The sequence below is a fragment of the Pimephales promelas genome, chromosome 10 (assembly GCF_988280905.1).
Source record: "Pimephales promelas chromosome 10, fPimPro1.hap1.1, whole genome shotgun sequence".
Classification (NCBI taxonomy): Eukaryota; Metazoa; Chordata; class Actinopteri; order Cypriniformes; family Leuciscidae; genus Pimephales; species Pimephales promelas.
In genome coordinates this window covers 19,788,550-19,805,705 of record NC_142778.1, presented here as the reverse complement: position 1 = coordinate 19,805,705, position 17,156 = coordinate 19,788,550, and the positions used below count along the sequence as shown (strand labels likewise).

The following is a 17,156-nucleotide window of genomic DNA, read 5'->3' as shown; positions in this document are numbered from 1 at the left end:
GTCGCTAGAGAGAAGAGATCAGTTTTTATGCATATTCCATCATGTAAATAGCAATCTGCCATGGAGCGAGCACAACTGGCTTTAAAAGCGAATGGTAAATGAGACTCTGATTGGTTTATTGCACGTTGCACCCAAAACACACCCATTACTAAATTAAGAGAATATGGACAATCTTTTTAGACCATGCGCCGGCGCGGACCATTTTTCCCGTCGTTAAATTAGCAAAGGTGGATTCGAACACATCCTAAGTGCACTTGCGCTGTGCGCTTTAGACCATGCACTTAGATTGTTAAAATACGGACTACACTGAAATTTCCGTCAACGCCGGGGAAAGAGTTACTGTGAAGATATTTATATAATATTTGTAATGAGTATAAGTATTTGTACAGAGATGTCATTGATAAATAAATAAAAGCTTGTTATCCGTGCATCCCGTGAAGTCTTAAACCAACCAACTGAGGTGTGCTGAGACATGCACGCACACACATACGCAAACACAGCAAAGTTTTCAGCTGTCTGTGGCCTCAAGAGTAAAAAAAAAACAACAACCTTGTGCTGACACAGAATTGTGCAAACACACACATCAAAGGATCCCACACTAAAACGCTGTGAAAAAAAGAAAAGTTTTTTTTCCTGAAATGAAAGGCAAGTGAGTCAACTAGAGAAAAAGAAAAGCAGATGGTGAATGAAACACACTTAAACACACACCTCGCGCACACACAAACCGTTGTAGCCGACAGAAGCGGATCAGTCAGGCAGATCACGGCGGGATCGGTGGGTGCCTGGCTGACCCCACGGACACAGACGGCAATGGAAATGTTGGTACGCTCCGTCCAAGTATGCTCAGAAAAGCCTACTGTCAGGATAGAGAGAGAGAGAGAGAGAGAGAGAGAGAGAGAGAGAGAGAGAGAGAGATGCCAGCGGAAGGCTGTCAGAAGGGAAGGCCTGGAGTCATGAATCACCCCAAACAGATACACTCACTGTCCACATCAGCCCTTAAACAGAGCCAGATCTGTATGACTCATAAGCATGAACTGAATAGGTCACCAAAATGTGAAAAAGCCTAACCTAATGCATAAACATCGATGAATAGAAAATTTGGCAATACATACTAAATGTTTGCATGCTCTCTGCAAATAATTCACCACACAAACAAGTCATACAACCTGTGTATTTTGTCACCTGTATTATTCAATGCATGAATGTGCACTAATCTATGGTAGTTTGAAGTAAAGGTTCTCTGTAGGGCAGGGATTTTAAAACTCTTTCTGAATCAAGGTCCCCTTTTCATACTCCCAAACTGCTTAACCTATAGAATCCCAAAAGTGACACCCTACAATCAGAGAAGTAATTGTTACCATGGAAATGGATATAATGCCAGTGACTTCCCCTTTTGTGTAACATTTGACATGCCGTTGCAAAATGTATGAAAGGTCATCATTGTGAGTTATTGCAGAAATGACTCAAGAGTCATTGGCCCATTCCTCAGTACAGGGGACAAATTCAGTCATACATGACACGACCTGACAGACGGCTGGAATCTAATGCCTGATCTCTGCTCCCATTTCCATATATTAGGTTGTGAAAACAACATACTATTAATAAGAGCAACACTCGCTAATTACAATTAAATAAAATGATAAGATAATCTCTCATGCTGTCAAAGGAAGTCACTCAGTCATCCTTGTACATTTTCTGTCACAGGAATAGGAAATACACACAAAATTATGGTACAATTAAATCGTACACTTACACAACAACAATGTTCTAAAACCGTTCTTCCTTTGCGTTATAAGACCCCGTCCACACTACTGCGTTTTCGTTTAAAAACGGAGAATTAAAACGAAAACGATCTCCATCCACACCAGCGTTTTACCTGCGTATTGGAATTTATCTCCGTCCACACTAAAACGACTGAAAACGAGCGTTTCTAAACTTCTCCGTTTTAGGTCTTCGTTTTTCCCGTTTTAGTGTGGACGGGAGGTGCAAACGTAGCAAAAGGTCTCCGTTTTTAAACGAAAAAGCAGTAGTGTGGACGGGGCCTAAGTGTACGAACAGCAAAGTTGTCAAAACGATTCCTGTTCACACGGATGTGGAAACAAACACTGTATAATGCGTGACAGGCCTTTAGATGGCTTTGTCATTTTGTAAATAAACACTATGTGCAAATAGACTGAGCCAACCCGATCTCACGACCAAATCGTACGAATTCGACACATGATTAAAAAGTGTCTAATTCGTACTAATTCGTACGACCTCACTCGTACGAATTAGTACGATTTAGCTAAATGGTACATATTTTACGAATTGGCCAATTCGTATGAATTCGTCCGAATGACCTACCCCTTACCCCGCCCCTAAACCTAACCATCTTGTGGGTTTAGACAAATCGTACAAATTCGTACAAGTGAGGTATTAGAATTAGACACCTTTTAATCATGCGTTGAATTCGTACGAATTGGTCGTGAGATAGCGTAGACTGAGCATGTAATACATGACGTCAACGTTTTCATAAATTCACGTTCTTGTAGTTTATACAGAGATGATATCGGTATTGCAATACGCATCCACTTTGAAACGCATTTTCAAATCTTTGCATTTTCAGGCCCCCAAAAACACAGTTGTCGTGTAAATGAACAGGCAGAACGTATTAAAAGTGCTAAATTTTTAGGTGAAAACGGTGTTGTTTAAACGGCCCCTAAAACTAAACCTAAACAGTGCTACAATGAAAAAAGTCCCAAAAAACTGTTTGGACATTAAGGCCACTATAATGTATGAATTTAATTGCATTAGATGAATGCAATAAAATACTTTTGATATCAAGTGGCAAGTGAAAATGTCACTTCTTTGACATTTTATTATCTAATTAAATGATATAGATACTTTAGGTGTGGGCACTGTACATCTCATGTACACAAAAATCACACTGAATCATTCATTAAAAACACAACACCATATCATATTCTGATTGTAACTAGTTAAATAAAGGGTCTCAAGTGTTCTCATTTTGCAAAGAATGACCTAAACTCCAAAATGGCGGCAAATTAAATGTATGCATTCGGTTGTTTATGACAAAGAACATATAATGCTCTCAGTAAGACCCACATTCAATTTGACTGTGGCATCTGCAATAACAGATCTTTCCTGAAAGTGCTTCAAAACCAGACAGCGTTGTAAACACTCGACCGTGAGTGCATAACGTCCATTTACAAAATGATGTTGCTTGTACACTTCAAATGGATGAAGTCCACACTGAAAATGGAAGAGAATGTTTTAGAGCTTGAAAACAGAAAAGCTATTTCAACCAATAACTATTCAGTTGTTTGTTTGCATATTTTTTCAATGGTGTGTAAAACTCTCATTGAAAATATTACAATGTACATTGGTTACGCTCAGTTAGGTGGTACTCAAACCCTCCTGATCTTAGTTTTGGGGTAAAAATAAATAAATGATAACAGCTTTGATGTCACTGTATAGTGGCAGCAGGAAAATCCTCATATTCACAAAAGAGAACCCACTCACGCACTATATACAGCATTTTCACTTGGCATTAACGTGCGACCTGTATCCGGATGTTGTCCTCGTACACAAGTTATCCGATAAGCATGTCCAGATTCGGAGGTAGTCGAGGACACACTGTGATTGGATCTCAGTGTAATGTAAACGCAATCCAGCCATCGTGTCCGCATTCACACACAGCCCCCTCCTCTCTCCAGGAGTTGCTGCACGTAGCTGTGTGGTTTTAATACTGTTCTATACGTCAGTGAGATCAAAATTTGTTCCTTTGAAATCGCCTGCTCCTCGGATTTTTTGAGAAAGATCCCTTTAAATAAAATATAATTGACATCTCCATTAAGTCTCCTGAGATTCGAGAGGACAGGTGAAATATCAGGGTTTTTGAGTTAATTAACCTGCAGGTCCTTTTTCAGATTTCCAGAGAAGAACTGTTAGCACTTAAGATCAACCAAACAGAGAACTTAACACCAAGATCTGACATGCTTAGGCTGAACCAGAGCTGATTACAGCATAATTTAACAGGACAAATATTTAATTAAGCAGCTCCTTTTAGCAGCTTTTTTATTACCTATTTTAGGTACCTATTTTTAACACACACACACACACACACACACACACACATCCCTCTGGGTGAATCTGACAAATCCTGCCAAGACTATGTATGTGTCATATTTTCACCCCATAATAATAATAATAATAATAATAATAATATATATATATATATATATATATATATATATATATATACTGTATATGAAGAGTTCAGATGCAAAAGCCTCTAAATGCCATTTGAAATTTTCTTCTTTAATGATGATTTTTATCAAACTTGTATATTTAAGTTCAGTAATTTCACTTAAATGGCAATGATAATTACCTATTAATTGTTATTTAAGTGAAATTATTGAACTTAAATATACAAGTTTGATAAAAATCATCATTAAAGAAGAAAATTTCAAATGGCATTTAGAGGCTTTTGCATCTGAACTCTTCATATATATATATATATATATATATATATATATATATATATACACTCTTAGAAGAGAAGGTTCTATATAAAACCCTAAAAGGTTCTAAAGTGCTACATATTTGGAACCCCTAAAATGCAATGCATGTGAATGATCACAAAATTCAAGATATGAGGGTTAAAAAATGTAATTAATCAATATCACCTGAAGAGTGACATTTCAGTTTTCATCCTCCAAAAATCAGCATGATTAAAATGTGACATTAAGTTACTACAACAGTTTAATAAAAAATAACTTAATTACAACAACAAAATGTTGCAGAATAATGTGAATAATAGTCTATAAAGAACCTTTGTGCCAAAAGGGTTCTTTCTTATCATTATAAAACCTTTTTTAGCATAAAAGTTCCTTTGGAGTTAAGTAAAGAACCCTACACTTCATATATAGAACCCCACTGAACCCTTTAAAGAACAGCTCCGGCGCAAAATTAACCTTTGGTCTAATTACACATTGCTACCTAGTCAACCGTTTTCTGAGATTTGTTTTCATGATTGCCGAATGTAAATAGTTTTATCTCTAAAAACAGTTTAGCCTACAACGCTAGTATAATGCTAGTATATAGGGCAAAGAGTAATGACAAATAAAAATCTCTTGTTATTACCACTAACAAGGCTCAAAATAGCCCCACACTAACACGACAGCATAATAAGGGTCCCTACATTCAAACCGATGCATTGAGAACTTTGTCAGTGTCCATGCAGTTTAATAAGAAGATATTTTATACACACAGTCAACTTCGCGAATACAGGAAGAAGCCATCTTTGAAAAATAGTCTCTACCAGTCGATCTACGAATGCCGATCCATGTGCACCGGTGAGATGTGAATAAGGTGATAAGGTGAGCGCGAACAGTAGGCTACGTGTACATATTGAAGAGAAGAAAACGGTTTGTGTTTCTTCCGGAAACAACGGACCATATGATATTCTGCACAGTTCAGCGCACTTGGATCGGCGTTCGTAGATCGACTGGTAGAGACTATTTTTCCAAGATGGCTTCTTCCTGTATTCATGAAGTTGACTGTGTGTATAAAATATCTTCTTATTAAACTGTATGGACACTGACAAAGTTCTCAATGCTTCGGTTTGAATGTAGGGACCCTTGTTATGCTGTCGTGTTGGTGTGGGGCTATTTTGAGCCTTGTTAGTTGTAATAACAAGCGATTTTTATTTGTCATTACTCTATGCCCTATATACTAGCATTATACTAGCGTTATAGGCTAAACTGTTTTTAGAGATAAAACTATTTACATTCGGCAATCATGAAAACAAATGTCAGATAACGGTTGACTAGGTAGCAATGTGTAATTAGACCAAAGGTTCATGTTGCGCCGGAGTTGTCCTTTTATTCACTTTTAAAAAAACCTTGGCTGATAATTTACTCACCCCCATGTCGTCCGAGATATCCATGTCATTCTTTCTTCAGTCGAAAAGAAATTAAGGTTTTTGATGAAAACATTCTTTTCTCCATATAATGGACTTCCATGGGAACCAAATAGTTCAAGGTCCAAACGACAGTTATAGTGCAAACTGCAAACTGTTCAAAGGGCTTTAAACGATTTCAGACGATGAATAAGGGTCTTATCAAGCGAAACGATTGCTCAATTAAAAAAAAAAAAAACTTTACGTTTTATAAGCTCAAATGGTCGCCTTGCTCTGTTCTGTGATGCGCGTTTGTGACACTCCTATTCGAACTCGTTCATCAAAATGAACAAATCATTTCCAGAGTCAACTCGTTCATTTCATTCGTTGAATGAACCAAATGACACCAAAATAACATTTGTTCATTTTGATAAATGCGTTTGAAGAGAAGAGTCACGAACGCACATCACAGAACAGAGCAAGGTGACCATTTGAGCTTATAAAACTTAAACTTTTTTTTTAAATGAGCGATCGTTTTGCTTGATTCATCGTCTGAAATTGTTTAAAGCCCTTTGAACAGTTTGCACTGAAACTGTCTTTTGGACCTTGAGCCGTTTGGTTCCCATTGAAGTCCATTATATGGAGAACAATCCTGGAATGTTTTCATCATAAACCTTAATTTCTGAAGAAAGACTGACATGGATATCTTGGATGACATGGGTGAGTAAATTATCAGCAAAAGTTTTTTTTTAAAGTAAACTACTCCTTTAAATGATAAAATAGTTATGCAAAACGTTTTAAGAAACAATCTTTACACGGTATATTACATTAGTTTAGTGCATTAAGAAACTAAAAATCATCCCAATAAATAACAATTACAAAAATGAAAAAAGACCCCCAAAAAGAAGAAAAAAAAGATGATAAACTGAAGAAAATAGATGATTAACTGAAAAAAAAAATCCAAAAATTTGTTTAATACTTTTTTCTTTCCATTTTAGGTTGAAATATTGCCATATAAATTAAGCTGCTCACCAAGGTATTCTTTTTGAGGAGAGATATATCAATAGAAAAGGATTCCACAGCATCATTACTTATTCGTGATCATATTGCACAATGTATTTAAAATAAATTGAAATATTAAATGTTTCGGTGTCTTAAGATAATGATAACAATAATGATTTTATTATAATTACATCAAATGATTGGTGTTGTGCTGCCATACCCTCCCAGGCTTTTTGGGTTGGCATCATTGTAGTGCCCAGAGTGCCACCTCATTTAGCACCAAAGAGTCATTCTTATAATTTTCTGAAAATGTATTTAACGCACAAGCACACAACACCCGCTGCATGCTAACCGTCCAACACAGTCACAGTGCCAGATTGAGGAGTAAATGTCAGCGTTGGAGTTATTAATGATGCGGCTACGTGCAGCTGTCGCACGCAAATGCAAAACAATACTCTGATTTGCATTAAGCAGGTACGAAAAGGTTTGCTGAAAAAATAATTGATGTGGGTTTCATCATCACCTAATGACAGATGACGCAAGTGACCTTGCTTATGCAAAACTTACACCATTTACCCACTAGCGAACACAGCTAAATGCACAAATCTGGCTCAGTGTTGCACAGATGAAATGAGTCTGAAACCTCCCTCCCCCCTCCCACCGTAAGAACTTACATCACAAGAAAGTGCACGCGCGCGCACACACACACACACAGTCACGATCAAGTGCTTGCATAGATATTTATTGAGCGGTGGCAGGCGCTGCCAGCCTGGATCGATACACTCAGCTGTGTCTCTACCGTTCTGAGGTGCATTCTAATAGCTCCGAGAGCCAAAGGAAGTTAACTGCCTGCTACAATACAGTACACAACAACCTCTTTCCAGCCTTCACACAAAACTCTCTGAAGCATTATAGCATAAGAACGCCTGGTAATTTGATCAGAACATTTCCAGGAATATTCACCACCGCGTCTCGAACATAATGAGCATCTGTCTGTCGATCAATCGATTGACCTATCTATTAGACTACTAATACTACAATCCATCCATCCATTGATTTAAGCTGTATTGATATGGAAATGTACATGGCCAAGCGTCAGTAACATCATGGGTTGCCCTGTAACAAGAGCAGAATCCAGAAAAGTACATGCAAATGCTTTTACACTGCTGCCACCGCAGATACACACGGATGACACCCCCCACTTCTCGCAATTTATCTATCTGCTCTCATTCTTTGTCCTACATGAACGAGCTGCAAAGAAAAAAGAAAAAAAACAGGAGACAAAAGAGGAAAAAGAAAACTGCTGTCTGCTCACACCTTAATATCAGCCAGAACACAATGCTGTCTAACACAATACTTGCAATTGCAACGAAACTCAGGGAGATGCTTTTTTTTTTCACAAGCACAGTTTTCAATTCTCTGGTTCCCTCCTACTGTCTCTCTCCTCTTTTAAACTAAACTCTCACATGCGACATAACATGTGAACGGCTGCTCACATGGGGAGGTTTGATATTTATCAGCTCTGACTTATTGCACCTCTGCACAGAAAAAAAAAATGTAATTAATACATTGACATTAAACAAACACTGTTTTCATATACAGTAAATGACACTGTATTTTCGTTAATTAACTTTGCACTGAAGTAATGTGCATTATTAATACTGTGGATGTATAATGGGATTTGAAACATTTCATCTCTCAGTTCATAATTCAGAAGAATTTAAATGCTGTTTGGTAATGGGAAATTAAATTAAAGACACATACACAATTTTACTAGATCCAAATCAAACTTTGAAACAGTACAATCCTAGGGACAGAGCTGGAGTTAATTTATATTCCCTTTGCATGCAAATTGATTTCAGCACCTTGGACAACAACCTTCAGCACTGCCACGAGTCATTACATTCTCTATTCCCTCTGGCTCTGAAGCCATCTTCACTATTCTGACAACATCTTTAAAAATGCCAGCAAATAAAGAAACGCATCCATGTAACTCACACAGGAATATACACAGATTTACAGTGACCCCCAGAAGGACACTTAAACCCCACTTAAAATGTCTGAATGCCGTTGTATTGGATAACTAAATATCAAAGCAACTGACATGTATTTTAAAGCCAGCAGGCATACACACACTTTAAGTAAAGTACGTAAAATAGGAAAATAAATCCCGAAACAAGTTTGTTAGGAACATGAAACAAGAGATACTGTTGACAATGAAGAAAAAAAAGTACGTTGACGCTTTGTATTTGCTATTAATGTAACACTCAATGCGACTACACCTGTTGTTACAGTATAAACTTAAGGTGAACTGAGTAAGAAATATGTCAAAATAATACTAACCCAGAAATGCTTGCATATTGCATTTCGGTTGCATATTGATCTCCATTCAACTGCACTCCAACAAATATATTTTCAATTTTGGGTACATTCCAGAATATCTGACACTATCTGATTCTACATGCTTGGCTTGTTTAAATTCAACTTTATATTCCTCCCTCGTTTTCTTTTTAATTTTCCCCCTCAATCCACCTCCTTGGGTTTTGATATTTTTTAGCTAATTAGGCTCTTTGAAAAGCCCAAGAACAAACCATCAAGAGGAGGAAGAAAGTAAGTGAAATTAGAATGAATCATAACAACCCCCCACAGCTACGACCACATAAAAAAACAAACAAGCCAAAGATGGCAGCCATGTCGATGGTTCGCCAGGACCAAGCCACAAAACAAAACAATGACATTGATGTAGGAAATCGCTCAATACTACAAATGAGCTACAATGTGTCGACATAAGTCAAGTATAGATTACATAAACCCTAACCAACCAAATAATCATTTGCCCTGGTATAAATCCAACAAGAAAAGACTGACCCCAGGGGAATGTATTGAAAGGCTGTGGGGAACAAACTGCAAATAAATACATTTGCAAGTAGAGGAACAGTTAAAAGCAATGGAGGTCAATAACATGGCAAAAGCACTACATTTTTTCAGGAAAAGACGGCAAGGACAAAGTTGCAAAAAGCAAATTTGACCTGGGTGGTACATGACGCCAGACTCCCCTTGAGTCTCTAAAATGGTGCATTTAGTTCTTTTGAGATATCCTTAATTTGTTTTAGGGTTGTATATTACATAGATAACTGGAACCAATAATTGAGGCAATTAAAATAAATATATACAATAACAACTGTTTGTTGCTCAGACAAAAATGACAGGTCTAATTAGATATTTCACCCAGGTCAACTCTAAGGAACATCGTTCATTCAGAAAAGAATTCTGTTGACACCACCATCATCCATCATTAGCTTCTCTACCCTTTAGCAAAAAATAAAGATCATTACATTGAAATATAGAGACAAGGGCAACCTAGATGTAATCCACAGCAAGGTGACATTGTCTCTATACCATTACTGTCCCCTGAGCAGTTCTTCATCACAGTGAAGAATCCAGACAAAAGCTGAACACATCTTTAGTTATCACTACACAATCTACACAACAGTTACACCTCACATTCTACCGAAGAATAACTCACAGAACTAAAAAGAATGCAGAGAAGAAACAAACCCAAGATACTGAAAAGTGGAATTTGCATCCACTCAAGGGCACCAAACTAACAACCATTTATGAATATTTCTGACAGAAAATGTACTCTGTTTGAACATAATAATTGATGTGAAACAGATTTCCACAAAAAGGGAGTGCTGTTAAATTTGGACCAAGCGAAATTTATTGAAATATTGACAAAACAGTCTGGGTAAAAGATGAATGTAGGGACAAAATATAAATAAAATTATTGGTGGGTATTGAACAGAGGAACCAAAAGCTACACTTGTCAACTGAATAATAAGAACAAATAAAGAAATAATGTTTTGCATCCTTGACAGCCTCAGGAAAAAAATAATCATACTTAAATGAACTGTCTTTCAATGTGTGTATTCAATGTTTATGGATAGAACTTCAAGGTAATTGGAACTGGCAAACAGACATAAAATATTTGGTTTTAAAAATTAGCCATTTTGTTGTTGAATGGGGAGTAGAAAATCAGTTTTTGTCGAATAGGTCACTTTCTAGTTCGTAATCATGTCACTTGAGAGAAGCATCAATAGAAAATAGAAAACACCCCCAACACAAACAAGCAGAATTTATAATCAAATGTAATATGTTTCACAAAATTGTATATCATACCTAAAAAAAACAAGTGGCGTTCCTAAAATAATCCAACATCAATTTTGTCCATCCACAGACATGATGCGAGCATGTCTCTCTATCTCACTCTTGTGGACACATGTAAAAGTGACATTGCATTAAATATTCATCTCAAATGTTGTGTAATTTAGTAAGCAGTGGACAGGTATAAAGACATACCTTAAAGAAAGACTCAAATCTAATCCAAGGTCTCCTTTTCTTGTCCAAACCCATCGATGGCACATGCATAGAGACAGGACCATCAGACTCTCTCAACCTGACTCTTCTAGCAGCAATGAGACCTTGATAAGTTAATGTGCATTTTATAATTTGTCATTTGAAGCGCCATACCAATATGTCAAGTCTATTTCTCACAAACAGTATGCATTGGTACCCTTTTTATTTAAGACTTTGTATTTTTATTAAGAAGGCTATACCAGACGCATAATCACTATACATTGATTTAACATTACCTTTACAATTAAATCTTTCACTGAAATTACAGAATAAATATATGCACATTTTTAACTTTGTCAAATCTTTGTGAGAGAGAGAAAACATTAAAAGTGCTTCCTAAAAAGCTGTTAGTGATAGTATCCAGAAGCATTTTTCTTAAGAAAGTGCGTTGAACTCCATAAAATCTTGAAGCGTCATTATATATTCACAAATATTGATCCTCTGGTGCGTCCTTGAGATAGAACTCTTGTCTTTTGCCGTATAGAAAATTAAATAGACCACTCAACGGGTAATATGTCGCTGTAACTCTATAGCAGGTGAAGTTTTTTGATCAATGACCTCCATCTGCAGTTGAATGCATGCAGCAAACTGCAAATATTCTACAAACTGTGCCAGGCGCTCTGGAGGTTCAACAACAAATCTGTTCCGTATAAAAATAATGGGTGGTAACATTGCTGGCTACTCTGAAAAAAAGGCACTTCATTGAAAAATCTGAGTATGGCCCTTCCTCCAAAGACGACTTGGGGGAAATGTGTGTGTGAGAGTGTGTACGTGTAAGTGTGTGAAACATATAATTTTGCCATGCTTCTTTTTTGATAGTTATTCTTTCTGGGCGAGGAGGGGTTGTGAAAGTGAGTTTACTCTTTTATTTTTCTATTCAATTAGAATCTATACGATTTCTCTAAGACTTCGAGGTAATCCGGCTTGGTTTGGAGTTTCGCCCTTAACTCGAGGTATTCACTTTGGGTTTGCTCAGGGAATCCTTTCCCCGCAGTGAAAAGTAATGTTTCTTTTAATCTGGCATCTTGCTGTAAATCAGGGTATTGCATTCCGGGGGGATGTGCATGTGCAACATGCATGTCCTTTAATTTGGGAACGGTGCCGTACAGGCAGTCTACAAAACCAACCGTAGGGGTCGGCCTCTGGCTGTCAATCACGGTAGGGCAAAGCACTCCGTTCTCGTGAAAGCTAGTCATGTCACCGGACTGATTGATGGTGACAATGGTGTTGAGCTGGGAATTGGACACCGCCATCGTCCATTCCTTTTCTTTCTCCAGAAGAGTTCGATAATTACTGTTATTTTCCTTGGTTTCTGCAAACTGCTCGCCCTCAATCTCTCCTTCTCGTGGTTTGTAAATGGGATTGTTACACATTTGAGTAACGGGATGGGGTATGTAGTCGTAGACGTGACGAGGTGGCTTCTCAGGTGAGGCAGACTGTCTTTCTTCAAAGATCTTGCACTGCATTTGAATGCCAGTTAGGTCCACCTCCTGCCGCTTCCTGAAGGGAAGTTTCTTTCGCCTCCGTAGGACGAATGCGAAGAGACCAGCGGCAACAAACACAGAGGAGATGAAGAGAATCAGCAGGCTGAGAATCAGCACAGAGAGAGGGACAGCTCCGGTTGCCGGCGCTTGTCCCAATTCAGAGCCGCTGGTGGCCGTCATGTCATTGGGGAGAACTGGAGAAGAAGCGGTGAATTTCAACTCAGGACAGATAACCTCAGCCTCCAGGGTGCGCAAATCCTTGCCAAGGGCGAAGTCTGGGGTCTTGCAGGTCACTTCTCCAACGACAATGACGGAGCTGAGCTTCTCGATCCATTGCTTGAGTGGAATGATGTCACAAGAGCAGTCCCAAGGATTCTGGTGAAGGTCGATTTGAACAATGGAGTGGAGATGCTCCAGTACCCCGTTCACAGGAAGGTACAGAAAGTAGTTATTGCGCAGGTTGAGTCTAGCCAGGGAAGTGCCGGCAAAAGCATCCGCAGGCAGGGTGCGCAGCAAGTTGTCATTGAGAAAAACCAACTGCAGGTTTGGCATGAGGCTGAAGGCAGCCGGTTGGATCTCTCGAATTACATTGTATTCAAAATACAGGTAACTAAGTGCCTGCAGACCACGAAACATGCCTGGAGTGAGCCTTTCAATGTCGTTGCCATTCAAATATAAACTTTTTAAATTAGGTAGGTTCATAAATGCGCCTTCTTGAACATATGATATCCGATTGTTACCCAAGTGCAATAAATCCAAGCTAGAGAAGTTCCAAAAGTCGGACCTGTAAATTTTCTGAATCAAATTCCCACTTAAATAGAGTTTCTTGGCGTTAAGTGGACGTGGCAGAAGCTCAGAAATGTTATGGAAGCTTTTCTCTTTACAATTGACAGTGAGGCCCAAGTCATTGATGTGTAAATTGCACGTGCACCCTGTCGGGCAAATGATTGGTATAGGGGGTCTGGTCTGGTAGGCAGCGATTGGAGGCTGATTCAACCCTGGGTAAATGCTACGAGGAGTGGGTGGTGTTTTTGTGGGTCTGGCCCGTTTAGTCGGCTTTACGTGTCTCTCTCTGTACTCTACTGAGGAGGCTGTATTATGAAAGGATGATAACATAGACGAAGGCTTGGTGGGCCAGACATTGTCATTATTAAATGGTAATCTAGGAATGCCATGTTTGGCCTCCAGCTCAGCTTCGGAGAGTAAAGGACAAAGTTCGCTTCTCTTGATCTCACGAAGGTCCTTACCATGTAAATGAAATGGGTATTCACAAGTAATGTCACCCACCAAAGCTGTATAGGGTATGCGCTCCAGCCAGGTTTTGAGCTGCACAATGTCACACACACAGTTCCATGGATTTTCCTCGAGCTGAATCTCCATCAAGCTGCGACCGATGTATTCCAAAGTCCCTTTATAGGGTAGAATTTTTAAGCGGTTGCCACGTAAGTCAAGGTGCGTGAGTGATACGGACCTGAATAATAAATTGGGTAGTACAGGTATCAAATTGTCATTCAAAATAAGTACTCTGAGTTTGTGCAGGTTCCGGAACGCCCCACTCTCTATTCTCTTGATGACGTTGTAATCCGCCTGAAGATACTCAAGGCTCTCCAGCCCCATAAAAGTGTCATTCCTGAACACCTCCAGTTTGTTTTCATGCAAAAATAGCTTTTTCAAGATGCTCAGGCCATTGAACGCGCCCACATGTATGTCCTGCAGCGCATTATTCCCCAGATTGAGTGACATAGCATTGTTGAGATGCAAAAAGCTGTTAAAATACAGCTTGCGCATGGAGTTCCTTTGCAGATTGAGTATAAAGGGTCTCGTCCATGTCTGGGAGATCTGGCTGACATTTGTAAATCCTTTGCTGTCGCAGTGGACATGGAAAATACCCTCCCTGACTTCACAGTAGCAAGGGTCAAAGCAAGGCTCATCTATTTCCTCCGACTCGTCCAACAGAGGGATTGGCGTAGTCCATCCTAAAGCTATTGTGCTTAGCAGGGTAAACCACAGCATCCTTCCGCCGAGTCCTGATGAAGTTAAGGCTGAGAGCCACTTCACAGCACTGCAATAAAACAGAAAAAAAACGAGAAGCGTGTGAGATGAGAAGGCTCATACATCGAGTGACAGTCGCAATGCTTTGAGTGTTCTGCACTATAAAAAAAAAAAAAAAAATCATTCCACATCATTGCATGTTTACGATAAAGATCATGCATTATCATGGGTTGGACTGGACATATCTCACTCGACGATAGCTTAAACTACACCCAAAAGCAGGACTCAAGGGCATAATCACCACAAATGTTTTCAAGCACTGCATGAAAGAAAGCACATTTAACTGGTTCAATGGACTTCAACATTAAAAACAGTCTATTTCGAGTCTCACTTCAGCTGTCATACACATACAAACAGTGCAGAACAGGATTTGGCAAAATATTACTTTAGTTACTTCTGAATAATCAGCCTTTTCCATGTTCATGCAAAGCTCAAGTGCATTATATCAATAAAAGATGAAATAAAAATAAATACAACCATTGCATCCACTTAACATTAAAAAAAAAAAACAATGACAAGTGCATCGTAAAACTGTCTCCAAAACACCAATTAAACCTTCAATGCATAACGGATGTTATTTGCTTTCCACAGTCTGAACGCACTTAATTAGCGCAGATGTTATCAGAAGATCAGTGAAGAAACTCAGAGCCAAATGCTGCTGAGAGTGCCCCACTCTGCAGATCTCTTGGCTCTTGAACGGAAAAAAAAACAACAACCAAAAGCTCTCGCAAGATCCTTGTTTTCCGTCCAGAAAAGACTGCAATTTTCCATGAATAGCACACTTTGTATTTTCTCCCCACCCTTTTCTGGTGTCCTGGCTTTAGCAATCAATTCTAATGTCCTTTCATTCCCAAGTGATAACACAGCGGATACCTACTCGGTTTCAGCGGTGTCCAACTTTACATCTCCAGGGTTTGGAGACGGGTGGTCCCAGGTTGCCTTTGATGGGTGGCTAAAAAAAGAAGTAAAGAAAAAAAGAAAGAAAGACAAAAAATCATGCATTGGAATGAACAAGTTGAAAATCTACCTATTTTCGCATAAATAAATAAACCCCAATGTTTAACTAAATTGAGTTTTTTATTAGAATTGTACTATTATTCTTTTGTTAAAGTACCATTTGAAGCTGGGTGATTTGTAAGGCATTCTGCGCAGTTACATCAGAAACAAGTCAATGCATCATTTCATTATTATTGCTGTGGATCACCCAGGTCATTCTCTCGTCTCCAAAAGTATGTGAACATCTGAAACGCTCAAAATTCACCTTTTTTTAATGTAGAATCCGACAACGGCGAGTTTAAAGATTTCCTGTGCCTTTCCTCAATCTTTCTCGCTCTCTCTCTCTAAGACCAAGAAGAGAGAAGATGAAGACGTGATTTGAATGAAATCTCCTTTTTTTGGTTCTATTTTGTGATGCCGGTTCGTTCAGTTCTGGAGCTCAGTTCCGTTTGAAGCGGGTCGGTTCGATTTGTCCCACTGCTGCGCTGCTCGCGTCTCTCATCGTGTCGGTGAAAAGCTTCGGATCGTCACGGAAATGAGCTTTAAGAAAAGCGAACAGGGAGGGAGAGGGCAGAGATTGGAGAGACGGCGTTGGCGGAGAGGGTTGGGATGGAGGAGGCACGAGCTGTTGAGCGCGCCGGGAGCGCGCGCGCATCAGTGTGTTCGCTCTCTCGCTCTCTCTCTCTTTCTTCGTCAGCGATGTAACATTATGTTTAAGGGCGATCTCATCTCCGATTCGTGTTCAGAGATAAAAGCCACAACTTAGTTAGCACCGAGCTTCATCATCTGTGAACTCTTCTGAGGCTTTGAGCGTCCATTCTGTTCCGTTTTGCACAATTTCTCATATATCTTTCCTTATAAAATTTTACTTCATTCGTTGGAATAAGTGTCCAGGTTTACTATTTAACAGAGAAAAATGACGAAAGAAAACTAAGCAATAAGTATTTTCCCCCTCTTGAAACATTTAGTTTGGCTTCATCTGCAGTGAAGGCAGCTGAGGTAAATTCTTCCATAGCGCCCTGCTGTGTGCAGCTCCGCGCGCTTCCCTGCCCTGTCTTCCCGCGCTCTGCCTGCAGCGGGCAATCTAGCTCTGCAAGTGGGCAGTGGCGATGACAGGATGCCTTTAGCCTATTCTTCAAATTTACATGGAAATGAAGGAGAGAGAGGTTATGGGGTAACACGCTATAATATGATTTATTAACCTTATAAAATTATTACTTTAAAATATCATTACTTTAAATAATGCTAGATATATAATTGACATATCTATATTAAAATAGATATGCATCCAAACTTTAGTGTGT

General features: G+C 38.9%; 1 protein-coding gene across 1 annotated transcript; it reads right to left on the bottom strand.

Moving 5' to 3' along the window:
* Positions 1-10,602: 10,602 nt before the first annotated feature.
* Positions 10,603-16,867, bottom strand: slitrk3a (SLIT and NTRK-like family, member 3a). Its single transcript, XM_039663727.2, has 3 exons — positions 16,118-16,867; positions 15,734-15,808; positions 10,603-14,866 (listed from the first exon to the last, which is right to left on the bottom strand). Exon 3 carries the CDS (start codon positions 14,815-14,817, stop codon positions 12,202-12,204), a length of 2,616 nt encoding a protein of 871 aa, XP_039519661.1. The 5' UTR covers positions 14,818-14,866; positions 15,734-15,808; positions 16,118-16,867; the 3' UTR covers positions 10,603-12,201.
* Positions 16,868-17,156: the final 289 nt, after the last annotated feature.

Coding starts and splice junctions, on each gene's coding strand:
- slitrk3a (XM_039663727.2), bottom strand. CDS start 14,817: ATGCTGTGGTTTACCCTGCTAAGCACAATAGCTTTAGGATGGACTACG.